This window comes from Heloderma suspectum, chromosome 4 (assembly GCF_057233095.1).
Source record: "Heloderma suspectum isolate Gila_16-S chromosome 4, 16-S_ref, whole genome shotgun sequence".
NCBI classification, from domain to species: Eukaryota; Metazoa; Chordata; class Lepidosauria; order Squamata; family Helodermatidae; genus Heloderma; species Heloderma suspectum.
The window spans coordinates 179,123,896-179,140,126 of record NC_139461.1 but is presented as its reverse complement, the minus strand read 5'-3'; the positions used below and the strand labels follow the sequence as shown (position 1 = coordinate 179,140,126).

Sequence of the window (16,231 nt, the reverse complement as noted above, 5' to 3'; positions counted from 1 at the left end):
GCAAAGGCCATACACACATCCATGAATAGGACTAGGTTGTATGGCTCCAATCCTGTCTACACTTACTAGGGAGTGTACAATCTTAAAAAACAATAGAATGATCTCAGTACGAATCCAAGGCAAACCATTCAACATCACAGTAATTCAAGTCTATGCCCCAACCACTGATGCCGAAGAAGCTGAGGTTGATCGGTTCTATGAAGACCTACAACACCTTCTAGAACTAACACCAAAAAAAGATGTCCTCTTCATCATAGGGGATTGGAATGCTAAAGTAGGAAGTCAAGAAATCACCGGGATAACAGGCAAGCATGGCCTTGGTGTACAAAATGAAGCAGGACAAAAGCTAATAGAGTTTTGCCAAGAGAACACGCTAATCATAGCAAACACTCTTTTCCAACAGCACAAGAGACGACTCTGCACATGGACATCACCAGATGGTCAATATCGAAATCAGATTGATTATGTCCTTTGCAGCCAAACATGGAGAAGCTCTATACAGTCAGTAAGAACAAGACCTGGACCTGACTGTGGCTCAGATCATGAGCTTCTTGTTGCAAAATTTTGGCTTAAATTGAAGAACGTAGGGAAAACCACTAAACCATTCAGGTATGACCTAAATCATATCCCTTATGAATATACAGTGGAGGTGAGTAATAGATTTATGGGATTAGACCTGATAGACAGAGTGCCTGAGGAACTATGGACGGAGGTCCGTAACATTGTTCAGGAGGCAGCAACGAAATCCATCCCAAAGAAAAAGAAATGCAAGAAAGCCAAGTGGCTGTCTGATGAGGCTTTACAAGTAGCTGAGGAAAGAAGGGAAGCGAAAAGCAAGGGAGAAAGGGGAAGATATATCCAACTGAATGCAGAGTTCCAGAGAATAGCAAGGAGAGACAAGAAGGCCTTCTTAAATGAACAATGCAAAGAAATCGAGGAAAACAACAGAATGGGAAAGACTAGAGATCTCTTCAAGAAAAACGGAGATCTCAAGGGAACGTTTTGTGCAAAGACGGGCATGATAAAGGACAAAGAAGGCAGGGCCCTAACAGAAGCAGATGAGATTAAGAAGAGGTGGCAAGAATACACAGAAGAACTATACAGGAAAGATCTGAATGTCCCTGATAGCCATAATAGTGCGGTCACTGAACTTGAGCCGGACATCCTCGAGATTGAAGTCAAGTGGGCCTTAGGAAGCATTACTAACAACAAAGCTAGTGGAGATGACAGTATTCCAGCTGAGCTATTTAAAATCCTAAAAGATGATGCTGTTAAAGTGCTGCATTCAATATGTCAACAAATTTGGAACATTCAACAATGGCTGCAAGACTGGAAAAGGTCAGTTTACATTCCAATTCCAAAGAAGGGCAACGCCAAAGAATGTTCAAACTACCGCACAATTGCGCTCATTTCACATGCCAGCAAGGTGATGCTCAAAATCCTACAAGCTAGGCTTCAGCAGTATGCGAACCGAGAACTACCGGAAGTACAAGCTGGGTTTCGAAGAGGCAGAGGAACTAGAGATCAAATCGCCAACGTTCGCTGCATCATGGAGAAAGCAAGAGAATTCCAGAAAAATGTCTATTTCTGCTTCATTGACTACACTAAAGCCTTTGATTGTGTGGATCACAAGAAACTGTGGCAAATTCTTAAAGTGATGGGAGTACCAGATCACCTCACCTGTCTCCTGAGAAACCTGTACAAGGGTCAAGAAGCAAAAATAAGAACCAGACATGGAACAACTGAGTGGTTCAAAATTGGGAAAGGAGTACGACAAGGCTGCATATTGTCACCCTGCTTATTTAACTTATATGCAGAGTACATCATGAGAAATGCCAGGTGGGATGAATCAGAGGACGGAATTAAGATTGCTGGTAGAATTATCAACAACCTCCGATATGCAGATGATACCACCCTAATGGCAGAAAGCGAAGAGGAGAGTGCAAAAGCTGGTTTGAAACTCAACATTAAAAAAAAATCTAAGGTCATGGCATCTGGCCCCATCACTTCCTGGCATATAGAAGGGGAAGAAATGGAAGCAGTGACAGATTTTACTTTCTTGTAGGGATGGGGGAGAATTTCTCCCCGAAACTTCGGGGGGCCAAGTGCCAACGTATTCGGCCCCCCAAAGTAGTTTCGGGGAGAAATTCTCCACCCCCCGCCCCCCGCCCCCCGTCCCCCCCGGGATGGGACTTACCTTTCCCGAATGTCGCTCCCGGTGGCGGGTTGCAGCGGTGGTTTGGCAGGGCTTCGACAGGGGCGGGGGCGGCAGCCAGTCTTTCAACCGGCTGCCACCGCTGCCATTCCAAGAAAAGTAAAAAAAAAAAAAAAAAGCCCGTACGGCTAATGGCGGCCCCCATAGGGAGCCGCCATTCGCGTTCCTTATTTGGTCCCTGTAGTCTACGTAAAGATTATGTAGACTACGGCGAAAATAAGGGCAACGCTAAATCTTTACGTAGACTACAGCGACCAAATAAGGAACGCGAATGGTGGCTCCCTATGGGGGCTGCCATTTGCGTACGTGCTTTTTTTTTTTTTAAAGTCACCCGTGATAGGCTACGTGACGATTTACGTAGCCTATCATGGCTTGCTTTGCAGATCTAGCCATGATAGGCTACGTAAATCGTCACGTAGCCTATCATGGGGGCATTTTTTTTAACTTTTTATTTCGCGGCCGGGCGAGGCGAGGCGCCTCCTCCCCAGCCTGAATTTCGGCCGGGCGAGGCAGGAAGCCTCCCCCCTGGCCTGAATTTCGGCCGGGCGAGGAGGGAAGCCTCCCCCCCAGCCTGAACTTCTGGGGGAGCAGCAAAGTGCCTCCCCCCCACCGCGAAGCAAGCTGCGAGACCAGGTAAGTGACTTTCGTGCACCCCTACTTTCTTGGGCTCCAAGATCACTGCAGATGGTGACTGTAGCCATGACATTAAAAGATGCTTGCTCCTTGGGAGGAAAGCTATGGCAAACCTAGACAGCATAGTAAGAAGCAGAGACATCACCTTGCCGACAAAGGTCCGTCTAATCAAAGCTATGATTTTCCCAGTAGTAATGTATGGCTGTGAGAGCTGGACTATAAGGAAGGCTGAGCGCCGAAGAATTGATGCTTTCGAACTGTGGTGCTGGAGAAGACTCTTACGAGTCCCCTGGACTGCAAGGAGGTCCAATCAGTCCATCCTAAAGGAAATCAACCCTGACTGCTCATTGGAAGGACAGATACTGGAGCTGAAGCTGAAATATTTTGGCCACCTAATGAGAAGAGAAAACTCTCTGGAAAAGACCCTGATGCTGGGAAAGACTGAAGGCAAAAGGAGAAGGGGACGACAGAGGATGAGATGGCTAGATAGCATCACCGATGCAATGAATATGAACTTGAGCACACTCCGGGAGAGAGCGGAGGACAGGAAGGCCTGGCGTGCTATGGTCCATGGGGTCACAAAGAGTCGGACACGACTGAACGACTGAACAACAACAACAACAATCTCTGTTGACCTCAGTGGATCTTAATTCTGAGAAAACATGCTTAGTATTAGGCTGTAGAGCTGCAACCCTATGCACATTTACTTGGGAGTAAGCTCTGTTGAACTCAGTGGTACTTACTTCTGAGTAAGCATGCACAGGATCAGCCTACACAGGAAATACCTGACATTACCCAAATCAGGGTTATTGCTGAAAACAGCAGTCCTGTCTCTAATTCCCGTTCCTCTTCCCCAGCTCCACTCTCTCCTTCCTGTACCCCAGCCAATGATGTGGAGCAGGGCGAGGTGACGGTCCTGACACACAATGAGATGACATCATAGCACACCTCTCATTACTACAAACTACTAGGGAGAGATATGAACTAGATATGAGGCTGGTTTGGGCAATATCCCCTTAGTTTTGGTAACCTCAAGATCCGTCCAGTCCAGAAACTGGAAAGAGAATACCCTTCCCAAATGTAGAACTCAAAATTGCTAATATAAATCCTAAAAAAAAAAAAAGATTATATGAAAAGATAGTCTGCTTGTGAAGAATTAAATCTAAAGTAAGGCATAGCTTGTACGTTTCAAGGCTAGCCAGGAGAGTGTAAAATACTATGCAAAGGTCAATCTATAGTGTGAATGTCACTCTCTGCCCATTGATGAATATCTGTCAGAGACAAGGACACAAGTGGAATAGAAGCATCCATCTAGAAAGCCTGATAATCCAATGAACCAATTATTGGATTATATGAGGATAAAAAAAAAAAATAATTCTGTGAGTGGGTGGGAAACAAAACCATACTTCTACACTCTGCTTGCTTGGGACAAGCGAAGCAAAACTCTGAATTTTTATTTTTATGTTTTGGAAATACTGTTTTTTGTATCTTATAAGACTCACAGCTGTGTAGCTGTGGTGCCAAGTAATCCCCGCCCCTCCCTTTGCTACATACTGCTGTGATTAATCCTTCTTTCGTCCTAAAGTCTCACAACCTTGAACAGTTTCCCCAATCACATCCATTTGTTAGCTAATATTTAGATTGTCTTCTAAGCCTATTTCATGGCTGTGGACTACAGCTGGCAAGAAAATAGTCATCCATGTGTCAAGCGTGGCAGAAGCATTTATTTGCAATTGTAAATTAAGGCTTCACTTGCAAGGATTACGCCCCAATTTTCTCCCACATTAATCCCTATGTTAACTATATCATCATGCTCTTATAGATTGGTCTCTGCCTTGCTCTCTTCATGCATAACACGGTTGGGGAACAGCGGAAACAGAACTATGAACTTCTGAAGCTGATATACTGAGTCAGATCCTTGGCCTTTGTAGCCCAGTACTGGCTGTTCTAACCCGCTGTGGCTCTCTGATGTCTTGGATAGGAATCTTTTCTGATCCTACTACCTAGAATCTTTTTAGATGGAGATGCCATGGACTTAACGCGGGACCTTTGGAATACAAAGTGCCTGTTCTTAGGGATGTATGAATTGTGTAAAATTATTCAATCTGTGTCTTGTGGATTGTCAGGTGCCTTTCATTCCATCATCTGCCCATCGACGGAATCGGATTTTTTAATCTCCAAATTTGGGCAAAATCACATTTGTGCAAATGTGCAGTTGCACAAATTCTCACAAAAATGCACATATAACCCCCAAATGCACATTTTCACACTACCCTATGGGGGAAAAGCACATTTTTGGCTGGTTTTATTTTTTAATGTTGCATAATTTTCTATGACAACATATATGCAAAATTGGGGAACTTAGAAAAACGGTCCACAAGTCTGCGGAATTTGCCCGACAGAGGGAAGACCGGTCCACTGCAGAATCCTCATGTCAGATTCATAAAAATCTGAACTCATTTGGTTCCAATGCAGATTTCTCCAACAGCCCTGCCTGTTCTACCACTACACTGTAGCTGCTCCCTTGCAAAAAAGCTGAATTTGATGCATTTTCCAGTGATATTAAATGAAAAAAAAAATCACATACAATTCTTTAATGGTTTCCTTTGATTATTGCTTCCACAGGAGAGGAGTCACTCACCATTTTTGTGGACAAGCGGAAGCTGAGTAAGAGATCAGAGACAAGTGATCCCAGCATTAACAGTACGACAGTGACACTGGAAACACTACACCAACTGGCGGCCTCTTACTTCATTGACAGGGATAGCACCCTGAAAAGACTTCACCATATTCAGATTGCCTCCACTGCCATAAAGGTATGGGAACGTTCTGTAGAACCATGGTACAGAAATTGTGTGATTTACTTAGTACTTACTAGGGATGTACGAAAGTCACTTACCTTTTCGAAGGGTGACATTCGCGGTGGGGGGGAGACGTTCCATCCTTCCCCCTGAAATTCTCTCCGGCCAGCTCCGCTCTGTGGACATTCCACAGAGCTGCCGGCCAGGGCCACCCACAGCCGGACATTCGGCCGCTGGGCAGCCTGCACAAGGACACAAATGGTGGCTGCTGTAGCCACCGCCATTTGCATCCCTGTATTTTGCCGTGATAGGCTACATAAATATTTATGTAGCCTATTACAGCAAAAAAAAAGTGAAAGCAAATGGCGGCCTCCGTAGCTGCCACCATTTGCGTTCCCTTAGTTTTGTCGTGATAGGCTACGTAAGTACTTATGTAGCGTATCACGGCTTCCACAGGGACGCAAATGGTGTCCCTGCGTTAGCCGTGATAGGCTACGTAAGTATTTACTTAGCCTATCACGGCTATATGGAAGAAGCGAATGGCGGCCGCCATTCGCAATGCAGCGTGGATGGCAGCAGCTAGGTGCTCAGTTCTGGGCCCATTTCGCAGGGTGGGAAGCCGGGGGACTTTGTTCCACCATGGATTTTGGTGGGCTGAATGCACTGGCATTCGGCCTCACCGAGATCCATGGAGGAATTCTCTGATATCCCTAGTGCTTATGTGTCACTTCTAATATAGAACTTTTGTCTTGTTCATTCTTGAAACAACCCTGAGATATAAGTCTTGTCATCCCATTTTACTGCTGAGGATTTGGTTACCAGGGCCCAAAGAGCCCTGTGTGCACACACCCATGCACACACTGGCTCTGTCAAGAGTTTTCCTTGTCTGTCTGCAGTGGACTCCCTGTAGTGGTGTTCAGAGAGCATACGAGGCTTCAGAGGGAGAACAAAGGCTTTGTAAGTCCCAGAGCATGCATTTTATTTATATATATTTATGTAACTATTATTTGATATACCCAATAACCAATGTCCTCTGGGCAGATTACAAACAGAGCATGGAAGCTACTCCTACAGTTCTTGGGATATGCCACCCAGCGATATGCTCAAGCCTCAAGGCCACCTGATGCATCCCAGACAGGATCCTAGGTCCACTGAGGTGGAAAATGTGAGAGTCACATCACTGAATGTTCCTTCAAAGAGGAAACATTCCTTGCACACAGAAAACAAGTGTTTCAGGGAGAAGCCTAGGATAGAACCTTTCTCCTTGACTTCTATTTTGTATATGGATTTATTTATTTATTTCGTCTGGAGGAACATTTGATCATGTCAACCCCACCTACAGTCTGAAGCAGTACAATCCAGAGATAGGTTTATCATCGCAGACAGAGAAGTAGACCTGAGAAAGGAGTTGAGCCAAGATTCCCAATATGTTATCTGTGGAACACAGTGGCTCTTCGTGCAACATATCCTTCAGCTCTCTTTCTCTCTTTTTTTTTAATCAAGAGATTATCATCTAATCATATACTGAGTTTCCATCATCAGTGCACAGCTGAAGCCTGTGCCATAGGAAAAAATGTTTAAGGGTGGGATAATAGTGGAGCCTGAGTGAGGGTGAGGGCTGAGTCACCAACCACCCTTTAGGTCCAGGATGGGGAGTGTGTGGCCTTCCAGATGTTGTTGGATTGCAACTCCCATCATCCCTCAGCACTGGCTATGCTGATGGGAGTTGTAGTCCAATGACATATTGAGGGCCATATTTCTGATCCTTGCCTATGCATTCCATAGCTATTGCTCTATTTTACACCTCTGTCCCATAGTAATCAGGGTGTCTTGTTGGTTTGTATGGTAGGCAGAGCAGGACATCTTGCCCAAACTCATTAGGGCTACATCCAAATTTGTCTACATCTGTAGAACCATTACCAATATCCTTATTGGACTAGGCTGGTAGGTGTTCTTTCAATACGAAAAGATTGGGTTAAGATTTAAGAATTTGAGATCGGGTTCTATGCTTACTGACATTTCTGGGCTTATTGATATAAGGTATTTTGATGAAGTGCTGTTGCCAATCTCAGTGCTATTTCACACATTACACAGAGGCAAACCCAAGTTTGCCATTATGTCTACACTCACTGGGCAATTGCAGGTAGTCCTGATGGTACACGGTGAATTTTTAAGTGTATACTGAAAACATTGTAAGTGTATATCTGAAAAACTGAATGTGTGAAATGGCCCTCAGTGGCAGCTTTTTTTCTGGCTCCTCCCATTGCCACTGTTCCTCAAACTGGCTTTCAACCTAGCTGTATGAAGGGCAATCATAGAATCATAAAATAGTAGGGTTGGAAGGGGCCTATAAGACCATCAAGTCCAGCTCCCTGCTCAATGCAGGAACCCAGGTCAAAGCATGCCTGACATATGGCTGTCCAGCTTCATCTCGAATGCCTCCAGGGTGGGAGAGCCCACCACCTCCTTAGGTAATTGGTTCCATTGTCATATTGCTCTAACAGTCAGGAAGTTTTTCCTGATGTTCAGCCGGAATCTGGCTTCCTGTAACTTGAGCCCATGATCCCGTGTCCTGCACTCTGGGATGATCGAGAAGAGCTCCTGGCCTTCCTCTCTGTGACAACCTTTCAAGCACTTGAAGAGTGCTATTATATCTCCCCTCAGTCTTCTCTTCTCAAGGCTAAACATGCCCAGTTCTTTCAGTCTCTCCTCATAGGGCTTTGTTTCCAGTCCCCTGGGTTCTGTAGTTGACAGTCTAGCTTTTTAGATATCTACTTTATTACATATTTAAAACTAAAAACCTTGCTGACTAAAAAACAATACATTTCAAAATCAAGGGTATATTTATAGATAATAGCTGCTTTGAGTTGCTTGATTATAATAGTGGAAGTTGCTTTGAAAGGAGGGTTTTGTTTTGTAGGGGTTTTTTAAAAAAGTTTTCCATTGTTAATATTTGAAAACCTCACATTCTATTTTTGCCTTTTTACAACTAGTGTCTAATTTATGTCATCATTATTGTCACCTAAAACTGAGACACCAAGAACTTGTCACGCAGCTGTAGCTTCATTTTGTTGACATCTTTATTCTGTTATGAACACAGATAAATAAGATGCAGCTGAATGTGTGGGCGGTCTTTGTTGAAAAGTGTTGCATGTGTGGTGAGGTGAGGTGAGATGACAGAGAAGTTCTACCTGGGAGGGTTCATCTGTGAATATGAAAGATTCACTAATGCTCATTTGCAGTCAAGTGATAAAACAAGCACTTGTTGTGAATCAGCCCTGAGAGCACAGTTGTTAACAGTTTAGGTATTCAGATATAGAGACTGATCATTTATGCATAGCTGTTAGGGAAGGAAGCATTTGTGAGCTAAGTAGAAGAATGGTAGCCCCCCTCCCATCTTTTTATATTTATTTATTTATTTATTTATTTATTTATTATTTCATTTCTATACCACCCAGTAGCCGAAGCTCTCTGGGCGGTTCACAAAAATTAAAACCAAACAACACACAATAAAACAATTTAAAATATATAGAACATTAAACCCACAATATAACAATACAACCACAATAAAACCTAGCAGCAGTGCAGGAGTTTAAAATACAGGTTTAAAACAGCAAAGCTAAAAATTTAGAAAGCTAAAATGCTAAAATGCCTGGGAAAATAAAAAGGTCTTCACCTGGAGCCGAAAGAAATACAATGTAGGTGCCAGGCGAACCTCACTAGGGAGCTCATTCCAGAGCCAGGGTGCCACAGCAGAAAAAGCCCTCCTCCTAGTAGCCACCCACCTCACTTCCTTTGGCAGGGGCTCACGGAGAAGGGCCGCTGACAATTATCTTAAGGTCCGGGCAGGCACATGTGGGAGGAGGCGATCCTTCAGGTTACCTGGCCCCAAGCCATTAAGGGCTTTGAATGTTAACAGTTAACACCAGCACTTTGAATCCGGCCCGGAACTGGACTGGCAGACAGTGCAGCTGGAAAAGTACTGGCGTAATATGAGCTCGCAGGCCAGTCCCTGTTAACAATCTTGCTGCCCTATTTTGGACCAGCTAAAGTTTCCGGACCGTTTTCAAAGGCAGCCCCACATATAACGCATTGCAGTAATCCAGACGATAAGTTATCAGAGCATGGATAACTGTAGCTAGGCTATCTCTGTCCAGATAAGGGCGTAATTGGTATACCAGCCTAAGCTGATAAAAAGTGCTCCGTGCCACTGAGTTCACCTGTGCCTCAAGTGACAGTTCTGGATCCAAGAGCACCCCCAAACTACGAACGTGATCCTTTAGGGGGAGTGCAAGGCCCTCCAGAACAGGTTGAATATCACCTAGCCGGGCAGACGAACCACCCACTAACAGTACCTCCATCTTGTCTGGATTGAGTTTCAGTTTATTGGCCCTCATTCAGTCCATTACCGTGATTCAGCCCTGATTCAGAACAGCCACTGCCTCACCTGGGTTTGATGAGAAAGAGAAGTAGAGCTGGGTGTCATCTGCATATTGATGGCACCTCAGCCCACACCTCCGGATAACCTCCCCCAGTGGTTTCATGTAGATGTTAAACAGCATGGGGGATAAAATAGAGCCCTGTGGAACCCCATGGCACAATTGCCATGGCACAGAGCAATAATCCCCCAGCACCACCTTCTGGAATTGGCCATCCAAGTAGGAGCAGAACCACTGTAGTACAGTGCCTCCAACTCCTAACCCAGACAACCTATCCAGAAGGATACCATGGTCGATGGTATTGAAAGCCGCTGAGAGGTCCAGAAGAATCAACAGGGTCGCACTCCCCCTGTCCCTCTCCCAGCAGAGGTCATCCCACAGGGCGACCAAGGCAGTTTCCATTCCAAAACCAGGCCTGAAGCCTGATTGAAATGGATCTAGATAATCCGTTTCATTCAACAGTGCCTGGAGCTGTCCTACAACCACCTGCTCAAGCACCTTGCCCAGGAAGGGGATGTTGGCCACTGGCCTATAATTGTTAACATCCTCTGGGTCCAGGTTAGGCTTTTTCAGGAGTGGTCTAATTACCACCTCTTTTAAAGTGGCAGGCACCACTCCCTCTCTCAAGGAGGAATTTACAACCTCCTGGACCCAGCCGGACAACCCCTCCTTGTTTGATTTAATAAGCCATGAAGGGCAAGGGTCAAGCACACAAGTGGTCGATCGGACTTGGCCAAGCACCTTGTCCGCATCCTCAGGCCTCAGTAACTGAAACTCATCCAATAAAACTGGACCAGACGGTGCTCTGAACGCCTCTACCAATGGAGCTGCATTATTTGCAACACAATGATAACAATAACAACAACAACAAAGGACGGATATAAAATTTATATCATGAAACATCATTATACAGTAATCATTAACATCTCCCTTGATAAAGGGGAAATAAGAGAGAGAGAGAGAACACAAGTGGTGGGGGGGAGGGACTAATGTTTCCATTTCATATATATATGTTAGTATAAGCAGTCCATATATCTAAATAAGCATCCATACGACTTTAGCAGTTGTAGGAGATATGCTCAAATATAGCAAGAGCTGTAAGATCTCCACTCCAGTCCGTTGACTGATAGGTGGTGGGTGTTTTTCCTTTCCCAACTTGGATTATAAGTCTCTTTGCAACTGTAAAATTTCTCAGTATCCACTTTTGCTGTCCATCTGGTAGTCCCCGCTTCACAGGGATATAATTTAAAAGCACGTGTATGTCTGCTGTTATCACGGATAGAAGAATGGTAGTTTATAGGATGGCGACAAAACCAATTGGAACAGCTTTAACACAACATGATGCAGCCAGGAAGACACCCATGTGGTTGCTTGCATATAAAAGTATGCTTTACCAAAGGGGTCAATCACAGAATGGTCCAGATTTCAGCTACAGTTCTCAGGTTCAGCTCAGGCTCAGGGCAAGTTGCACAGATGACCCATTTGTTTAACCCTCTTTCACAAGCCACTGCAATCCTGGGAACTCCCCCATGATTCAGCTTTCACATCGTGGTGTTGCCAGTGAGTACCTGGTGTTAAGTTAATTTTGTTGGCTCATGATACTCAAGTGATATTCAAGGCCAGGTCTATTCCCTCCCCAGTTTCTTCTCTGGCTTAGAATAGTAAACGAGCCAGGGTGGGGTATCTCCATGAGCAATTTACTCCAACCTGGCTGTGTTTGGAGGTTAGGAATACATGCTGTCATGGCCATCCAACAGCCACTCCAGAGCTTATCACAGAAAAACCAGATTTTCTGAGACTGCTTAAAGTCTGATTCTTTTCCTTAAGTTAGGTTCTCTATGGTATAGTTGTAGTGTGCCCCATCCCACACATTTACCTCGGGTATGCTAGCCCTGCCCAGGGGAATGCTTTTCACTGTGACCCCGGTCAAGGGGTGTATCCTGTCCCGGGGTTTCCCAGCACAAACCAATTAGTGTCTACTCAGAAGTAATTCCTATTTTGGTCAAGGAGGCTTGTCTCCTGAATGCACACACCAGCATTTACAGAAATTCCCCCCCCCCATGGAAATAGCACATTTTAAAACACTAATTCCCTAAAGGCTGTAAAGTACTTTCTCAAAGCTGCAATTCTCCATTGTTTGGTTTATTGCCACAAGTAACTACTTCCACCTTCAATCATCCGATCCTGCGCAGCATCGAGTTAGAAAGGGGGCTGGTTTCCCATTGCTTTGTTTCTGGTCCCTGCCTTTTCCAGCACAAACATAAGTGTGTCTACTCAGAAGTAACCCCCATTGTGGTCCATGAGGCTTGTTTCAGAAATGCTCACTCCTGAAGTTACTGAAGTTCCCATGAAATGAAATAACACATTTAGGAGCCTTAATCTCAAAGCTTCAAAGCTTTGATTGATCGCAACATGGTAGGGAGAACACTGTGTTCTTTGTTGCTTTAAGATTAAGGAAGGACGGAAGGAAAGAAGGAAGGAAGGAAGGAAGGAAGGAAGGAAGGAAGGAAGGAAGGAGTGGGGGGAGAGAGAAGGAGATTGTTCGAGCTTCCACAGGTTCAAGACAGACAGAACACTCTGTTCTTGTAATCATTGTTGCTCTAAGGGAGTAATGGCAGGGGAAGGTGGGGGTGGGGGAGACAAGGAGAGTGATTTAACAATGGAGAAAGGGGGAGAGCCTGGATGGGGGGAAGCTTCCCTTAATGGCTGAGCAGCCCCTGCCAGTCAGATGGTGTTCACTCCAACCCCCACCCACCCACTGACCCCGAAAATATGTTCTGTGAAGCAATGTATACTGGTGTGGTGCACTCACTCATGGAGCCCTGCGCACCAAAGCTGATCCCTTGAAAGAAGCCGGGTAATCCTCCATTAGCTTCTCCTTTGATTATCGTGGAGAAACCCCCCAGGGGTAGGTATTCCCAAATGCTTCCCATCCCATTTACATTGAACCTAGGAAGACTGGGGACTGGATTTGCTGGGCATCCTAGTTGCACTGGACACCCCAGGGAGCATCCTTTGTGGCACAAAAGCCTGGTGTATGTGATCACAAATGCTTCTCAACATGATCGATTGGTCCAGAATATCTTTGGAAACCCATATCCCCGGTGGACTGGCAGCAATGGAGGGGTGTCCAGGCCTTAAACACGATGGGTTGTATCTAGGAATGGACAGATGCACCTCTGTATGGGGCTGTCGGTCGCTCTCCAAGACACTGCTGTCACTTGCTCCTGCTTGCCACACTGTGCGAGCCCCTTGACAGCTTGGCGAGTGAGTGGCAAGTTCCACAGGCCTGCTCGCTCCTTCCCCAAGCTGCCATTTGACAATGAGGCTCAGGCATTTCTGGGAATGGAAAGTTGCATAGACTGCAGCCATAAAGGGCGATCTCTGCAACATTCCCCGTGTGAATGGGCCATTCATGCCTCTAATGTTGCATAGATCTCCCTTTCGTCATGCCTCCCTTGGACTCCTCCGAGGATGAAGGGTAATGGCAGGCTCCAGACCCAAGGGAAGGGACCAGCACAGAAGGAGCCTGAGACCAAGCCCCCTCACCCCCTGTGGATGTTCCATGCCCAGCTGCGGTCCCCCCAGAGAATTCAGAGGGCGAAATGCCACTGACTAGGGGTGTACAAAACCCCACTTACCTGGCTCCGCTGGGTTCCGCGGCGGGGGAGGTGATCTGGTCCTCCCCCCAGAATCCTCGATGGGGGGAGGCAATCTGTTCCTTCCCCCAAGAATCCTGCCCAGCCGGCTCTGCTCTGCAGCCAGTCTGTGGAGCCACCGGCCGGGCCGATCCGCAGCAGAGCCCCCATCCACTGACGGGCTGCTGCGGACGCAAATGGCATCCTGCGTAGGGGATGCCATTTGCGTCCCTACACTAGGCCGTGATAGGCTACATAGATATTTACATAGCCTATCACGGCTAAAGCGGAGATGCAAATGGTGGCTGCTACGCCATTTGCATCCTTGCTGTAGCCGTGATAGGCTACATAGATACTTATGTAGCCTATCACAGCTACATCAGGGACGCAAATGGCACAGCGGCCGCCATTTGCGTCCTGGCTTTAGCCATGATAGGCTACATAAATATTTACATAGCCTATCACAGCTACAGCAGGGATGCAAATGGCAGCCATCACGACCGCCGCCATACCAGCCCGGGAGACGACCTGGAGATGCCGCCGCCGCATCTGCCACTAGGTAGGTCTGTTCCGGGGGGGGGGATGGGGGGGCGAGGCCATTCCATCATGGATTCCAGGGGGCCGGATTCTAAAGAATCCAGCCTCACTGGAGTCCTTGGCAGAATTCTCCAACATCCCTACCACTGACTCCCGCAGAGCAAAGGCAGCTGCATGCCCGGGAGCAGCGTAGGTGAGTCTCTGTCCATTTAAGACAGAGAGGCTCTCAGAGGCTGGAGGACTGATTGGATGCCGCTGCCTCAAGTCATGGCCATTAAAAGCAGGAGGCAGGCTGGAGCAAGACTGCTGAAGAGCAGCATTGTGTTGCATGCCGGGCCTCAGCCTCTGCCCTGACCCACTGCCTTGCTCGTGTTCCCTTGTGTGTTTTGGACCTTGGACTGGACCTTGGACTTCTCTTTGCCTCAATGCTTTGGATTCACTGTCCAAGTAAAATATTCCTTGCTACAGCCACTTTTTTGCTCCCCCAGCCTTGGACAGGTTTATGACCCTGTTATCAGCCAGTGACTTGCTGCTATCAGCTGGCAAGAACTGACACTTTTACAGCTGTAGTCTACACAATATTCTCTTCCCAGAAATGCCCGAGCTGCCATTGTTTTGCAAAATGGCAGCTCAGGGAAGGAGCAGGTGGGCTTCTAGACACTTTCAGACCATGCGGCCCTTTCAGTCATGTCCGGTGAGTGCCACATGGTCTGCCAACAGGGGTCCAGGAGACTGGGGGGGGGATCCATCAGACTCCACCCCTGTATTGGGCACCTGCAACATCCCTAGTTGTATCCAATGTTAATCTAACTTAAGTCCTATGTATTTCAATGGATCTACTCTAAATAGGAATAACATTGGATACAACCCAATGGCTTCACCCTTGGGTGGCTCCCCTAATTCTGCTGTGGGCACTTCTGCCCCCCCCCCCACAAGGTCAGTTTGAGAAAGGGCTGGTAGAGGTGCCAGGGTCCTTGAAGCTGCTGATGTTATAGCTGGGAGTGCAACAGGACAGGACTTTAGCCCGGAATTGGGCTGAGGTTAAGCAAGTTAATGTTGAGCTCGATCTGCGAGGTAAAAACAAAGCATGATCAGTAGGAGCAGTAGCATCTCCCATTTGCTCAGATCAGCCATCAAGCCTGACCTCCAAGCCTTTATAACAGGGGTGGGAAAATGAGGCATACAGGCTGTGTGTGGACCCCCTGGTCTTTTCTGTCATCCCAGCCCCCTGCCTTGTCAGTGATGGTGCAGTCGTAGGAGGCATTGAGGCAGCCCCCCAGTGGGGTCTGGGCTAGCAGAGGGAAATTCAGCCAACCTGACAACCGGACGTTGCCTATGCATCCTTTATAAGGATCAAGGATAATGAATTGATCCCACTCTGGCCTATTAATGTAAGGAAGGCATCCTTGGTTTCCCTGCATTTTTCCACCTTTAGACAGAGCTTGGCGGTGGTGCACAAGATGAATCCCTCGGGTTGCCTTTCCAAGGCCTCCAGCTGCCTTGAGTCCTAACACTGGGGATCGGTCTGCTGTGGCACATTGCACTTGGGATTACTTCCCCCCCAACACATAATATATGTATGTGACAGGAGGCATATCTCAATTACTATTTCATCTAAAATACCCAGATTCAGGAGGCTTCTTAATGTGTGCATTGCTCCATTTGAAGGGTAATGGCAGGCACCAGACCCAAGGGAAGGAACAGTGCAGAAGGAGCCTGAGCCCAACCCCCTCACCCCCTGTGGATTACATGTGTTTTGGAAATCAATAGGGATGGCAGAGAATTCCGCCACGGATTCCAGTGAGGCCGGATTTTTAGAATCCAGCCCCCCAGAATCCGTAGCAGAATGGCCTCCTGCCCCCCTGCCCCCCCCGTGGAATCCCCCTGGGATGGCACTTACCTGGGGCAGATGCGGCGGATTCGGCAGCGGCAGTGGTTCTGGTGGAGGCGGCGGCAGCTGGTCTCCTG

General features: G+C 46.8%; 1 protein-coding gene across 1 annotated transcript in view; it reads left to right on the top strand.

Annotated features, from left to right (window-relative positions):
• Window positions 1–16,231, top strand: part of BRINP3 (BMP/retinoic acid inducible neural specific 3) — a 440,239-nt gene that overhangs the window by 262,083 nt on the left and 161,925 nt on the right. The window contains exon 4 of the mRNA XM_084848196.1: window positions 5,474–5,664. Coding sequence (XP_084704322.1) covers window positions 5,474–5,664 — 191 coding nt within the window. The remainder of the gene's footprint in view (window positions 1–5,473; window positions 5,665–16,231) is intronic.